Below are 16572 nucleotides of genomic sequence, written 5' to 3'. Positions count from 1 at the left end.
AGTCCACAAGGAAACAGGGACCTCCATTCCACAGCCACAAGGAAATGAATTCCACCAACAATTGGAATGAGTTTGGAAGTGGATTCTCCTGAGAGCCTCCACTTAAGCAGTGAACCCCCAGCCAAGCCTGTCTGAACTCTTGACCCGCAACCTGAAGATCATAGATTTGTGATATTTTAAGCCACTGAGTGTGTGGAGTTTTGTTTCACAGCCGTAGAAAACTAATACGCTATCTCACATAAAACTCTTTGTTTCTGACGTTGCCATGAACCTTGGACCCTAAAAACAGTTATAGGGAATGTGAGTGTGGCTCTGTGGCGGTATACATCTGTGTGTTTTTGTACCCTTCACATTAGTAGCTTTTTAAGTTTCCTCACTCTGTATAAGGAGCCCCTTATCAAGCTGACTTGGAATAGAGAAGAAAACTATGAGAGACAATTGGTGACATGAGTCTTTTGGTGACATTCAGGCTCATTTAACATCTTCTCTTGTGCAACCTCTCCCTGCCCCTTGGGCACCTGCTTTCTAGGAAATAGCTGTTTGGAATATGCAAGGACAGGATCTTTCTGTCAACACTGGAGGATGCTCTTCTCAAAACTGGCAAAATATTCATCTGGGAAGGGATTCCCATACTGCTAGCCTGTCTCTTTCCTCCCTCTTGGCAAAAGCACAGCTTTGCCATTAAAGAGTGTTTTTGCACCATTTCTTTTTTTCACTACAATACAAATTCACTGCTTTGTTGAGTTAGGTGGATGGCAAAATTATAATGGTATTTTATATACGTGGCTTTGTGGGAAAATGAGATGCTCTGCATAAGTAAACTTTCCATTTAATTAAGAATTGTTTATTTTATCACTGCATTTTTAAAAAGACTTCATCCCTTAAACTAAAACAATATATATATTATCCAGCCTTATTAAATGGAAAATAATGTAGACCTTTCACATTTTTATTGATGATTCATGGTCATCACTAAAGCTATCATTTATTTCACAGCTCTCTTACTGCAGTGATGCCCTTAGGGACCCTTGTTCTTATACTAAATGGCCCCAGACCACTAAATCTTTGATTCTACTTCTGCAGTTTACATTTTTCCTTCTCTCTTCCTTATAAACAGGAGGAAAATTCGAATCCATTATTGCTGTTGACTTATCTGCATCCAGTAGTTTTCCACCCACATGCACATGTAGTTCTAATTCCAAAATTGAACCGGAACCGTACTACCTTACAGTCAATTTAAGATTTATATGTACGGATGGTGAAGTTGTAGCTAAATATAATAAAGACTCATGAAAACTTACATTTGAATGTTTTTTTTTTGTTTCCCAAACATTAATTGAACAGTTATTATGTCCAAAAAATTGTATGGTTCATACGAAAATCTAGAGATTTAAAAATTAATAGATAGGGAAAACAAACATTTACACAACTGTCTAATAAGAATACGGTATATTAAATCTCATTATTCTATATCTATTAGAAGGAAATCATTAATTCAATATGAGCCTGCTTAACGATTAATCTAGTTTTTCATAAAATTAGTATATTTTTATCTTTATAATATTCATTAGTTGGTCAAGGCTTCAATTTACTATTATACTCCCAAGAGTACCTAAGCAGTGTCATGCACCATAAGTGATCATTAAATACATGTTGCAAATAGTGAAATGTAACGGGTTTGACTTCTCTGCTATTCTGATACTCCTGTGCACCCAATATCCCGTAACAAATCTCTTCCATCAGAAAGATCTTGAGTGATTTCTCTTTTCCTGGTTAGACTATGACTGCTAGGGGACTCCACAAACAGGACATTTTGAATATTTGTGTATGATCTTAAAAAATGTATTCAGAATTTACATTATCCCAGATAAGATATTCATGCTAGATTTATTATAAAATATTATTCTGAACAATTTTCTGACTAAAATACTTAGGTTTTGACCTCTGCGTTGACCTTGTTGGAAGATGTGCCATGTTTATTTGGTGTCTTTATATTCTCATGGCACAGTGCAACCTATGCCTGTGGTTACTCAAATCTCAGTTTGAAATGAAAAATTCCAAAGAGCCATAAGAGTTTAATAATAAGTATTAGAGCACAGCAGTAAGTGCACCAGTTCAAGAGTGTATCAGAACTTGAAGTTGGCCAGTCCGAGATAGGTGGCGGCTTTCTAGAGGCATTTTAATGACCTAAGAACAGAGGAAGTGCGTGGTGGGTACTGATTGTTTGTAGTGTTCCTATAGTAACATGTATTGGATGCTTGTAATGTGCAAAGTTTGGAATCACTGTGCTACAGTGCCAGAAAGAAACCATGAGATCATAAGACATTTTTTTTCCTCTCTTAGGAGTTGATGGCAGCTAAGGGCATTTGGCTTGGTTTAACAGGGAGCCTGAGGACTGTGAAATATAAATAAAATGGTATGTGTCAGCTCTGAAAGGTAGCCAGGAAAGTCATTCTTGCCTTACGGACTCTGGAAGAACGTTCCTGAGGGACAGAAGTTATGGTGTTGTGCTTATCTTTGCCTATCTCATAGTGCCTAAAACAATATTTGTACATAGTGGAAGGGTTAACATTTGTTTGTTAAACTGAATCGAGTGGAGAACTTGCTTTCTTCTTCCAGGGTACAGAATCTCGCAAACTCCTCTGAAATTTAAGTTCCCTCACGGCATACCCTAAAAACTTTAATCAAAACATGGGGCTCTTTTATAGGAACCTGACTTAGTAACTTTGAGGAGGCCAAGGCTGAAGAGGAAGTGAGGCAGTGTCTCAAAACGCCCCACCCTCACCTCACTGCCCAGGGCTAGCCTTCATCGATATGATTTATTTATTTGTTGGCTCAGTTTGCCATGCAGATAGAAACAATCCCCTCTTCTGTAGGGGAAGCATTTCAGATCCGGTAGATTAAAAAGCAAGAGTTGGAGTGAATAGTAGTGATCTCTGAACTGAGACATTTCTGTATTTTCTTGCTCTTTCTCTTTTGCTAGCACTTAAGCATTGAAGGAAAAAAAAAAATTCTTCCACATACCTGGCTGGCTATTGGAAGCTGTTAAATAGTGGTTAAACTGGGAGGATTGGAGGGAACTTTCCTCCCCCATTTTTGAAAGTTTGGCTGTAGGTCCTTCTGCCTGCAGGCTACGGTCACATTAGCGGTTGGAAATTGGATAACGACAGCACAATGACAAATCCAGGTTGCTTGCAATAAGTTGCTAATCCCTTTGCTTTAATATCGGAGCAGCGGATAATGATGTTTGGACATCACTCCGGTTTACTGACGACCCCACTGGGGCCAGCAATAGAACCTTACAACTGTCTAACAAGGCGTCAGGTGATTCCCGTCGTCACAGCAACGGACACTGGAATCTAATCTTCCCTGCATCCCTTCTAGCACCCAATAACGCCTAGGTTATATAAGTGGCCCATCATTGCTTGGTAACTTGAATCAATTAACGTTAATTCGCACAATGCTATGATGTATTGTGATCACTTTCATTTCAGGGAAGGGGGAGAGATTGCTATAAGTCACCTAAAATGAGGTTGTCTGTGGTGCTGAGGTATTAATTGGGTGTCCATATTAAATGCAAAAGGAGCCCCATCGTGAAAGGAAAGTGGATGAGTGACTCTCTTGGCTGCTATTGACCTATCAGAAGAAGACAGTGCCCTTTTCCTTTGCTTTTATCTATTACAGTTTTCCCTATTGCGTGTCAAGTTGATGTATTATAAAAAATTCATTTGGTGACCTTTCACCCCCTTAGCAGATTAAACAATTTCACTTCGATGGCATCATTAACAAGACCCTGCATTTAATGATGATTTCTCTAAAAGGCCACGGAGATTCGATTTTAAGCTAACAGATTTATTGCACTATTATAACATATCGTAAAAAACTGTACCACCTACGGTCAGGTTTTAGGTTAGAAACTGCCTAAGAGTTTATGTGGAGCTTAAAGTGGTATTACCTTGGGATATGCTGTAGCAGCAAGTCTCTGACCTCCAGTGGGATGCTGTTTACATTTAATCAGAGATGTTTGCTCACAATAAACTTTAAAGTGTGTCGGGGACGGGCTATTTAGCAAGTGTTCAGGCAGTTGGTTCCCATCCCTTCATCTCTAGACATCAATATACTTATGTCAGGACCTTGGATGGAGTCTTTTGGTTTCTTTAACCTACACGGCCAGCCTGCATCCTGTCCTGCATCAGAAAGCTTTTAAGAAATAGGCCAGTGGAGGAATAGCATCTGGTAACAATGTTAGAATTTTCCAATGACCTAGGAGCCATAGAAGGATGCAATGAATAGCATGGAGTTTTAAAATATGATTTCAATTTTTTTCTTTAAATAAAAATGAGCCTTGCTCATTCAGGCTAAGCAAACTAATAAATGATGATCAGACTAGTGTATGTTGAATTCCCAGTGAGTGATTCTAGCAGAGGTCAGGGCCTTAGCTGGTAAATGACCAAAAGGGACTCATAGGACCACACATGCCCCATCCCCCATTTTCCAGGATTCTCAGGGGAGAGGGAAATTGCTCCCTACAGAAACTTCATAGTTTGTGATCCTCTGTATTTGTTCTTCCACTGTTTCCTCTTCTTAGGACTAATTGTCACCTTTACCTCACATACACTTTCTGTTAAAATAAATATCCTTGTCTCCTCACATAATAAAAAAAAATGATTAAGGGATCAAGTAGTTGACTCACAAATATTTAATTGAGGGCTGGGTAGGCTACTATTTAAAAAAAAAAAATCAAAGCCTTGTTAGACCTGACCTAGGGTGTTTTAAGGGTAATCTATTACCCTATATTAGGGTAATATATGTGATATATGGTGTCTGTATATCTCCATTTAATTGCTAAAACTCTCTTGCATGCCTCTGATGTGTAATACACAATAGGCTTAATGGGACAATAGGTGTATAACCCAGAATATTCGTTTAATAGAGCTGCCTTGGTCTTCAAAAATACCGAAGCTCCGGTAAAAAGATGTCTTGCGGTATCATGAATTACGTAATTATTTTATTTTATAATGATTCCATTTTATTGCTAAGTCACATCAGCAATTAATGTGCTCAAAAGAGATGAAAAACAGTATAGCTCTAGACCTTGATCATACACTTACTCTTGGTAAGACCTTTGGCAAAATACTTAATTAAGCCTTTTTGGACATCAGTTTCTTCGTGTGCAAATAAGAGAACATATGTCATAGTGTCACTTTAAAGATGCAATGAGTTTATAGGTGGAAAGCATAGAGTAGTACTTGGTACAGGGTGTAAGTGCTCAGCATATATTAATTATAAATAAGTATTATTCTCCCTAAGGACTTCATTCAACTGAAATCAATAAATCAATGAATTCCACAGTTGTCGATTCTATTCAGTGCAAGCATCCTGTGGAGACAATGAACATGAAAGGGTTGTTGTGAAATTAAATGAGCTATTCCATGTGAAACAGTGGTGTGGGAGGTTGCTCCCAGGCATCTCTTTCCAGTTCTTTTCGGTGACGTCATCTTGGTACCACAGAATTAGCCATGGTGAATGTATTTATACTGTGGAAATTGGAAAACACTAACACCTCTTGGGGGAGAGCTGGTTTACTAGCATACTTAGAACACATCCCCACCTTCTAAATATTTTAGTCTGATAAGTTGCCTCATTAAGGCTTTTTTGGAGCTGATATTAACAAATTGTGATAAAAATCTAAGTTCATAATATGTGCTCCTCCCACCTCCCCCCCCACCCCGCCCCAACCAGTGCATTCTTTCCTATGGCAAAGCAAACAGATAAAGTAAATATATAATTATTCTTTGGTTATAAGGTCATGTTTGCTATACAGTGTATTATTCAGTTTCTAGAAACAAAGGCAAATGCAAATCTTCTCACTGGTAATAATGTATTATGGAAAAAAGCTACTGCAGTGATATGATATCTGTAATCTTAGGCATGTATTCTTTTCTTTTTTAACATGTGCCAGAAATACAAGCAATTTTGAAACTGGGAACTTGATATATATTCGGCCCTATGGTCTTTCCGTCCTAGTCCAGCCTTCAGATGGAGAAGTGGGAAAAGAACTTACAGTACAACCACAGCTCGTTTTCCTGGATAAGCAGGTACCTTGTGCACAGGTAACAATCTTTATTTAGAGCCGGGTACCATGTTGTATTTGGCGCATGTTTCATATTCCATCATCTTCACGATACACATGTACAGAGTGCCCACCCTGTGACATTTGGTGCACTTAGAACATCTAACTACTTTCATTCTTTTCCTTCCATTTCACAGCCTGCTTTCCTTCCACTTTCTATAAATGTCCAGAATTTGATCAAGGGTAAAAATAGCATTCTGATACTTTTTTTCCTTAAGCAAATTCTTACAGTAGGTCTCATGTATCTTCTCAGAAATCCCGCCTTCTCCAAGTGCTGGATCTATATCTGAAGAAGTCGTTTCATATGCTAATGAAGGAATTTATGCCATCACCTCTGCATTATAGTTCTGTGTTGTTTTAAATGATTTCTCCTGTATGTGGTTAAGTACAGCATCAACAAGAGGCTTCTGTGCTTAATTCTAATTTCAGTGTCCATGCCCTCTGATTCTATTTTATCTTGTCTATATTTACTAATATCAAGGGGGGGGGAAAGTGAAATATGATACTCAAATCAGCTTTCCACTCGTGACTTTAAAAATGCCTCCCCTGGTGTGCTTACAGAGGGGTGAAGGCCATGGGCCTGAGGTCCGCACTTCTGCTCTAGCCTGGCACTCACCCAACTCTCTCCTGCTTCGTCGCCTTAATCTTTCCTTCCTTATTAACCCTCAGCACACCATGCCACTCTCCTTTTCTGTAAACTTAACTTTCCTTTCTTCTCTTCACTGCCCTGCCCCAACTTTTCTTGCAATAATCTCCCTTCTCTCTGCTCAGTAAGCTAATTTGATATATTCTTCTTAACATGAGAAAGAAAATATGTATTTATTATTTTTTTTCCTTTGTTTATTTCTGATGAATGTGTGCTTTATAAAAGATTCTGTGTGAATCCTCTTCTTTTTCAGATAACTTCACAAAATTCTCTTCTGAGTCCAACTTTTCCCCTTTTTTCCTGTTTCCAGAATCGGAGAGTAGAGTCGTTGGGGCCCCCATCAGAGCCTTGGGTCGTTTCTGTTTCTCTGGAAGGGACATCAGATTCCATGCTGAGAGGTAGGTACCTGTGATATTCGGAGACCTGCTATAATTGCATCCGCACAGAAACGTTTGCTACCGTTGGGACTCTATAACAAAAGCCACTAATACTCAGTATCTTTGTTAGTTTGGAAGAAATCCCCTTCACCACCAGTCTACAATGCCAGTGTCTGCAAAAGGGAACATTAGGTTGGCAGGAAATGTTTAACAAACCATCTGCCCACCTACCCCCACCCCTGCCGGCATGGTGAGGAGTATCTTCAGTCTGGTGTAAGGAAAGGGCATGGCTCCCTAATCGTGTACAGATGATTTTCTGGTACAGTATCAAGTCATAGGTACAATGTGGTTTCTATGGGGAAACAGAAACACTGGCTCTCAATGTTATAAAGAATAAATGTGATGGCGAATGCAAAGTGCCTGGCCCAGAACAGGCCCTGAGAGCTCATTTTCTCCTCTCCAGCTTTCGTGGTCCTCCGTTACCTTCCTGTTCAGTCCCAGTACCACTGCTAGCTTCATTTACTTTTCTGGAGCTTGTGCATATGAAAATTAAAAACCACCATTCTGTTCTTTGCTTCTATAAGTTTTACTATTTTAGATACTTCATATACATGAAATCACACAGTGTTAGGCCTTCTGTGACTGGTTGATTTCACCTAGCATAATGTGCTCAAGACTCATCTATGCTGCAACGTATTTCAGAACTTTTTTTTTTCAGGTTTTATTTGTTTATTTTTTATACAGCAGGTTCTTATTAGTTATCTACTTTATACATATTAGTGTATATATGTCAATCCCAACCTTCAAATTCATCCCACCACCACCCCCTCCCCTGCTTCCCCCCTTGGTGTTCATATATTTGTTCTCTACATCTGTGTCTCTATTTCTGCCTTGCAAACTGGTTCATCTGTCTAGATTCCACATATATGCATTAATACACAATATTTATTTTTCTCTTTTTGACTTACTTCACTCTGTATGACAGTCTCTAGGTCCATCCACATCTCTACAAATGACCCAATTTTGTTCCTTTTTATGGCTGAGTAATATTCCATTGTATATATGTACCACATGTTTATTCATTCTTCTGTCGATGGGCATTTAGGTTGTTTCCATGACCTGGCTATTGTAAATAGTGCTGCAGTGAACATTGGGGTGCGTGTGTCTTTTTGAATTATGGTTTTCTCAGGGTATATGCCCAGTAGTGGGATTGCTGGGTGATATGGTAATTCTATTTTTAGTTTTTAAAGAAATCTCCATACTGTTCTCCATAGCAGCTGAATCAATTTACATTCCTACCAACAGTGTGAGATGGTTCTATTTTCTCCACACCCTTTCTGGTATTTCTTGTTTGTAGATTTTCTGATGTAGCCCATTCTAACTGGTGTGAGGTGATATCTCACTGTAGTTTTGATTTTCATTTCTCTAATAATTAGTGATGTTGAGCAGCTTTTCATGTGCCTCTGGGCCATCTGTATGTCTTCTTTGGAGAAATGTCTATTTAGGTCTTCTGCCCATTTTTTGATTGGGTCGTTTGTTTTTTTGATATTGAGCTGCATGAGTTGCTTATAAATTTTGGAGATTAATCCTTTGTCAGTTGCTCATTTGCAAATAATTTCTCCCATTCTGAGGGTTGTCTTTTTGTCTTGTTTATGGTTTCTTTTGCTGTGCAAAAGCTTTTAAGTTTCATTCAGTCCCATTTGTTTATTTTTGTTGTTATTTCCATTTCTCTAGGCAGTGGGTCAAAAAAGATCTTTCTGTGATATATGTCAAAGAGTGTTCTTCCTATGTTTTCCTCTAAGAGTTTTATAGTGTCCAGTCTTACATTTAGGTCTTTAATCCATTTTGAGTTTATTTTTGTATATGGTGTTAGGGAGTGTTCTAATTTCATTCTTTTACGTGTAGCTGTCCAGTTTTCCCAGCATCACTTATTGAAGAGGCTGTCTTTTCTCCATTGTATATCCTTGCCTCCTTTGTCATAGATTAGTTAACCATAAGTGCGTGGGTTTAGCTCTGGGCTTTCTATCCTGTTCCATTGATCTATATTTCTGTTTTTGTGCTAGTACCATGTTGTCTTGGTAGTACCATGTTGTAGTATAGTCTGAAGTCAGGGAATCTGATTCCTCCAGCTCCGTTTTTTTTCCCACAAGATTGTGTTGGCTATTTGGGGTCTTTTGTGTTTCGATACAAATTTTAAGATCTTTTGTTCTAGTTCTGTAAAAAATGCCATTGGTAATTTGATAGGGATTGAATTGAATCTGTAGATTGCTTTGGGTAGTATAGTCATTTTCACAATGTTGATTCTTCCAATCCAAGAACATGGTAAATCTCTGCATCTGTTTGTGTTATATTTGATTTCTTTCATCAGTGTCATATAGTTTTCTGCATACAGGTCTTTTGTCTCCTTAGGTAGGTTTATTCTGAGGTATTTTATTCTTTTTGTTGCAGTAGTGAATGGGATTGTTTCCTTAATTTCGCTTTCTGATATTTTGTTGTTAGTGTATAGGAATGCAAGAGATTTCTGTGCATTAATTTTGTATCCTGCTACTTTACCAAATTCATTGATTAGCTCTAGTAGTTTTCTGGTGACATCTTTAGGATTCTCTATGTATAGTATCATGTCATCTGCAAACAGTGACAGTTTTACTTCTTCTTTTCCAATTTGTATTCCTTTTATTTCTTTTCCTTGTCTGATTGCTGTGGCTAGGACTTCCAAAACTATGTTGAATAATAGTGGCAAGGGTGGACATCCTTGCCTTGTTCCTGATCTTAGAGGAAATGCTTTCAGTTTTTCACCATTGAAAATGATGTTTGCTGTGGGTTTGTCATATATGGCCTTTTTTATGTTGAGGTAGGTTCCCTCTATGTCCACTTTCTGGAGAATTTTTATCATAAATGGGTGTCGAATTTTGTCACAAGCTTTTTCTGCATCTTATTGAGATAATCATCTGTTTTTTTTCCTTCAGTTTGTTAATACGGTTTATCACATTGATTGATTTGTGTACATTGAAGAATCCTTTCATCCCTGGGATAAATCCCACTTGATCATGGTGTATGATCCTTTTAATGTGTTGTTGAATTCTGCTTGCTAGTATTTTGTTGAGGATTTCTGCATCTATATTCATCAGTGATATTGGTCTGTAATTTTCTTTCTTTGTAGTATCTTTGTCTGGTTTTGGTATCAGGGTGATGGTGGCCTCATAGAATGAGTTTGGGAGTGTTCCTTCCTCTGCAATTTTTTGGAAGAGTTTGAGAAGGATGGGTGTTAGCTCTTCTCTAAATGTTTGATAGAATTCGCCTGTGAAGCCATCTGGTCTTGGGCTTTTGTTTGTTGGAAGATTTTTAATCACAGTTTCAATTTCATTACTGGTGATTGGTCTGCTCATATTTTCTATTTCTTCCTGGTTCAGACTTGGAAGGTTATACCTTTCTAAAGAATTTGTCCATTTCTTCCAGGTTGTCCATTTTATTGGCATAGAGTTGCTTGTAGTAGTCTCTTAGGATGCTTTTTATTTCTGCAGTGTCAGTTGTAACTTCTCCTTTTTCATTTCTCATTTTATTGATTTGAGTCCTCTCCCTCTTTTTCTTAATGAGTCTGGGTAATGGTTTATCAATTTTGTTTATCTTCTCAAAGAACCAGCTTTCAGTTTTATTGATCTTTGCTATTATTTTGTTTGTTTCTATTTCATTGATTTCTGCTCTGATCTTTATGATTTCTTCTACTAACTTTGGGTTTTGTTTGTTCTTCTTTTCTAGTCCATTTAGGTGTAAGGTTAGATTGTTTATTTGAGATTTTTCTTGTTTCTTGAGGTAGGCTTGTATTGCTATAAACTTCTGTCTTAGAACTGCTTTTGCTGCATCCCATAGGTTATGGATCATCGTATTTACATTGTCTTTTGTCTCTAGGTATTTTTTTATTTCCTCTTTGATTTTTTCAGTGATCTCTTGGTTATTTAGTAACATGTTGTTTAGCCTCCATGTGTTTGTGTTTTAACATTTTTTTCCCTGTAATTTTTTCTAATCTCATAGTGCTGTGGTCAGAAACGATGCTTGATATGATTTCAATTTTCTTATATTTACCGAGGCTTGACTTGTGACTTAAGATGTGATCTATACTAGAGAAGGTTCCGTGTGCACTTGAGAAGAAAGTGTAGTCTGCCAATTTTGGATGGAATGTCCCATAAATATCAATTAAATCTGTCTGGTCTATTGTGTCATTTAAAGTTTGTGTTTCCTTATAATTTTCTGTTTGGATGATCTGTTCATTGGTGTAAGTAAGGTGTTAAAGAGGTGTTAAAGTCCCCCACTTTTATTGTGTTACTGTCAATTTCCTCTTTTATACCTGTTAGCAGTTGCCTTATATTTTGTATATTTTGAGGTGCTCCTATGTTGGGTATATATATATATATATATATATATATATATATATATACAATTGTTATATCTTCTTCTTGGATTGATCCCTTGATCATTATGTAGTGTCCTTCCTTGTCTCTTGCAACATTCTTTATTTTAAAGTCTATTTTATCTGATATGATTATTGCTACTCTAGCTTTCTTTTGATTTCCATTTGCATGGAATAGCTTTTTCCATCCCCTCACTTTTGGTCTGTATATGTCCCTAGGTCTGAAGTGGGTCTCTTGTAGACAGCATGTACATGGGTCTTGTTTTTGTATCCATTCAGTGAGCCTGTGTCTTTTGGTTGGAGCATTTAATCCATTCATGTTTAAGGTAATTACCAATATGTATGTTCCTATTACCATTTTCTTAATTGTATTGGATTTGTTATTGTAGGTTCTTTCCTTCTTTTGTGTTTTCCACTTAGAGAAGTTCCTTTAGCATTTGTTGTAGAGCCAGTTTGTTGGTGCTGAATTCTCTTAGCTTTTACTTTTCTGTAAAGCTTTTGATTTCTCCATCAAATCTGAATGAGATCCTTGCCATGCATAGAGTAATCTTGGTTGTAGGTTCTTCCCTTTCATCACTTTAAGCATATCATGCCACTCCCTTCTGGCTTGTAGGGTTTCTGCTGAGAAATCAGCTGTTAACCTTATGGGAGTTCCCTTGTATGTTATTTGTCATTTTTCCCTTGCTGCTTTCAATAATTTTTCTTTGTCTTTAATTTTTGCCAGTTTGATTATTATGTGTCTCTGTGTGTTTCTCCTTGTGTTTTTCCTGTATGGGACTCTCTGCGCTTCCTGGACTTGGGTGGCTATTTCCTTTCCCATGTTTTCGACTATAATCTCTTCAGTTATTTTCTTAGGTCCTTTCTCTCTCTCTTCTGCTTCTGGGACCCCTGTAATGCAAACGTTGTGTGTTTAATTATGTCCCAGAGGTCTTTAGGCTGTCTTCATTTCTTTTCATTCTTTTTCTTTATTCTGTTCAGCAGCAGTGAATTCCACTATTCTGTCTTCCAGGTCACTTATCTGTTCTTCTGCCTCAATTATTCAGCTATTGATTTCTTCTAGTGTATTTTTCATTTCAGTTATTGTGTTGTTCATCTCTGTTTGTTTGTTCTTTAATTCTTCTAGGTTTTTGTTAAACATTTCTTGCATCTTCTCGATCTTTGCCTCCATTCTTTTTCCAAGGTCCTGGATCATCTTCACTATCATTATTCTGAACTCTTTTTGTGGGAAGTTGCCTATCTCTACTTCATTTAGTTGTTTTTCTGGGGTTTTATCTTATTCCTTCATCTGGTACATATCCCTCTACCTTTTCATCTTGTCTATCTTTCTGTGAATGTGGGTTTTGTTCCACAAGCTGCAGGATTGTAGTTCTTGCTTCTGCTGTCTGCCCTCTTCCAGTTACTTCTTACTCTACCCTGGCTTTGAGTCTAAGCTCATTCACATGCCTCCTATAAAATATGTACCTTGCCATACTGCATACATTACCCATACCCAGTTCCTTACTTACACTCCATACCTTATCATATCCTATACCTACTCCTCTACTATACCTTACTCAGCCTCCATACTTTACTGTGCCCCACTCCTGACACATACTCCCCCCAATTCTTCATTGGTTTCCTCTCTGTTATCCCAAGGATATCATCACTGTCTAGCTTAGAATCATATTGGATCCTGCAAAATGAATGAGACATGAAACCGTTTGTTATTTTCCTCCATTAACACCAACTCATGCTCAAGCCAACTGACTCCCCTGGATCAGTATAGTCACCATTGTCCTCTTTAGGAGATTGAATGAGAGCGTATGAGAAATGGGCTGAGGTCATATATGCACATGTTTTTGTGCGTGTGTGCGAGTGTCATGAAATAGGAAAAAAATCTTGTGTCATTTTCTTTGTAGAATGCCCACATCACCAAACACCCTACTTCAATGATTAAAAGTATCTCTTGAAGCCATCGTGAAATATTTCTCCTTAACTTCAGAAAGAATGGAAGCAAAACCATTTGGCATGGATTACCTAACTTATTCTAAGTATTTCCTGCAGAAAAATAAATTAACAACAACAAAACCCGGTCTATATGTCTAGCCTAAATCTGTTGTTCTGCAGTTTAACTTCATGTTCTTTTGTCTCAGTAAATCCTCTTCAGTTCAAAAAAAAAAAAAAAAAAAAAAAGAGGCTATAACCAAAAGTGGCTTTATATACACAAAGACAATTATTTTAGGGTCCTTCAGATCGTTTGATATTTAGCTATAGATCCTAGTTGTAAAAAAAATGTGTTCTTAATACTAAAAAAATAAACTCTCAACATTAATGATGTAACAGTTTGCTAGTGTGGATAGCTAAAGGTAAGAGGGATAGTTTTGGGGGTGAAAAGTATTTTAGAAACCCTATGGCCTACGGAATCACATTCAAGTAGCATTCCCTGATAAAGCATGTCATCAGCTTCAATCTTGTGTGAAGCCCAACACCCCATCTCCTCCCAGGTTCCCTCAGCCAGGACCAGGTTGATCAGGGAGGCTGTCAATGACATTTGTCTATTTTACAATTACCATTCCAGAGATATGATGAACCCCGGAGAAATGTACTGTACTTGACAACAAACTGCCTCAGCTTTGGGAAACATATGCTTCAAAGCTGAGAATATCGTAGATATATATGGGAATCTTTGTAGAGATCTCTGAGGCAAGCTGGTATTTAACACAAAAGCAAACCCATTTGGAGCTAAAGTACTCTCCATTAGGCAGTTTGGCGGCTGTTCTATGAGGCAGACTCACTGTGCTTGCCGGACACATTTCAATTAAATGCTGCTTTGTATTCCTCCAAAGATGGGAACAATAAGAACGTTTGTCAAAGGGAAAACTGTAGCAAATGATTTCATGTTGAACATCTGTACTCTGCAGTTCATTGTTTGCAAGAGTTTATTGACCATAATTTTGATGCATATAGGTTTTAAAGAGTGTAAATGGCATTTGTCTTGGTGCCTATCATTTATTTGAGTCTTGGCTTATTTATTTCCATTTTTTCTGGGCATTTTATTTATTTCGGGACTCTGAAGAGATGAAGGAAAAGATGTTTCTGAAAAAGGAAATTTTAGTTAGCTCTGAAAAATTGATGAAGAAAGACAATGTTTTCCCAAAAAGGATTGAGCAATTGAATTGAGAAATAGAACACTATGCATATTCTATCTTTATGATACCTTTCAGCCTTAAAGATCTCAAACCAATTTTTAAACTTTAAGGCCACTCTCCTATCTCGTTGTCCATCATACCAATCATAGTGGCATTTCCAGAGTGAAATGGAGCAGCTGTTAATTAGCAAAGTAATTTGAGGATAGTGGAGTCAGAAGACTAATTAAAGGCATTGTGAATGGGATCCAGAGCTAAGTTTCCTTCTTTTACTTTATAAATGGATGACCTATTGTTAGAAGATGTCAGCTTTCCTCTTTGCATTTTATTGAGGGAAACCATAGCCCAGAGGATCCAACTTGCTGAACAGGGTAGCCTTTATCACTCCTGATTTGATGCATTGCTGTGGTCCTGATCTATTGGCCTAACTCTGTCACTGCATAAACCACAGATCCCTTGAATAGAAGAGAGGCAGAGCCTAGAAACTGACCACCTAGAACGAGAATAGACTTTCTTTCTTGAGAGACATTTAAATAGTCAGTATATAATAGTGGCTAAGAATACAAGCGTTGAAAACAGGCAGATTTGAGCTATAACCCCCTCACCACGTAATTTAACCTTTCCTGAGTCTATTTCTTAATCTCTAGAATATTGGTAATAGTATATTTTATAGGGTTGTGTAGTTTATGTACAATGATGAATATAAAGCACAATGTCTGGCATAGTAAGCTTTCAATATATGTTGGCTGTTGTTGTTATTATTCTATCTTGGATTATTTGGTTCCAAGATTTGTCTAAGAGAAGCCTAATGGATTTAGTAACCACTTGAATTAAACTTTTTTTTCTATATTGTCCCTTTGCCTCTCTACAGGGAAGACTTAAAGAAATCGCTCTTGTGTAGGTAACTAACATTCACTTTTTGGTTTTGTGTTTATTTGTAGGATGTACTCAGGCAGAAACTCAAGATGGTTATGTGAGGTTCTCCAACTTGGCAGTTTTGATCTCTGGGTCAAATTGGCACTTTATTTTTACTGTCACTTTCCCTCCAGGTAATTTCAGCACAGTGTGTTTTTATTATCTGTTCCTCTTTTTAAAAAAATATACCCCCTTCTCCTTTATAATGGGACTAGCTTCTATCATGAATAAGAAGTCGTAGTTTAGAGAAAAAATTCCCTTGGTTGTATCATTAAGGTGTGAGAAGCAAGAACACATGTAGAAATTAAGCCTCATGAGAATCATGGTAAGCAAGAATCCAAATGTACATTTTCCTCTAGTTATTAAAATTTACTTTGTTCAATTTTTTTTCTATGACATTTGATAGAATTTGGTTGGGTATTAATTTAAGAATTTTAATTTATAAGAAGGGCAGTCTTGGGGTATCGAGTATTATGAAATCTTATCTTTCAGTCCTGCCCTCCTCATCCACTGCCCCACCCCCACCTTTAAAATGGTGACTATACCCATTCAAAATCCTGGTATTTTAGAAGTGTAGGTATAAGGTGTGTGTAAATTGCTTATATGATCCAGTTCTTCTTGACAAAACATTAAAGAGAAACCTTCTCCCTTCGGAAGTATTCTTGACAAATTTTGCTTTATTAGAGTGTAATACTATTCAATAACTTTGTAGTAAATAATATGTTACTTAAACTTCAAAGCCAGATGAGCTTATGAAAAATACTACTCTCCCATTTCCATGATGAGTAGAGTCCAGGCTGCACCCTACAGAGGAGTGGCAAGAGTCCAGTTTTGGACATCCTTTTTATTAAGGATTGAACTCTGATAGAGACACAGAATTACCACTTGAAAAAAGTGATTTAAATATTGCATCCAATATTGTAATTTACCAGAAAAAAACCCTCCTCACCTAAGAGAGCATCTGAAAGAAT

At 37.3% G+C, this 16572-nt stretch overlaps 1 protein-coding gene across 1 annotated transcript in view; it reads left to right on the top strand.

The window, feature by feature from the left end:
• PKHD1 (PKHD1 ciliary IPT domain containing fibrocystin/polyductin) overlaps nt 1–16572 on the top strand; it is a 420109-nt gene that overhangs the window by 383707 nt on the left and 19830 nt on the right. Inside the window, exons 61-63 of the mRNA XM_059075914.1 lie at nt 5963–6098; nt 7090–7177; nt 15628–15735. Of these exons, the coding sequence (XP_058931897.1) occupies nt 5963–6098; nt 7090–7177; nt 15628–15735 (332 nt within the window). The remainder of the gene's footprint in view (nt 1–5962; nt 6099–7089; nt 7178–15627; nt 15736–16572) is intronic.

The sequence above is a fragment of the Kogia breviceps genome, chromosome 10 (genome assembly GCF_026419965.1).
Source record: "Kogia breviceps isolate mKogBre1 chromosome 10, mKogBre1 haplotype 1, whole genome shotgun sequence".
In the NCBI taxonomy this organism is placed as follows: Eukaryota; Metazoa; Chordata; class Mammalia; order Artiodactyla; family Physeteridae; genus Kogia; species Kogia breviceps.
The sequence above is the reverse complement of the archived record's forward strand: the minus strand, read 5'-3'. Positions and strand labels throughout refer to the sequence as shown.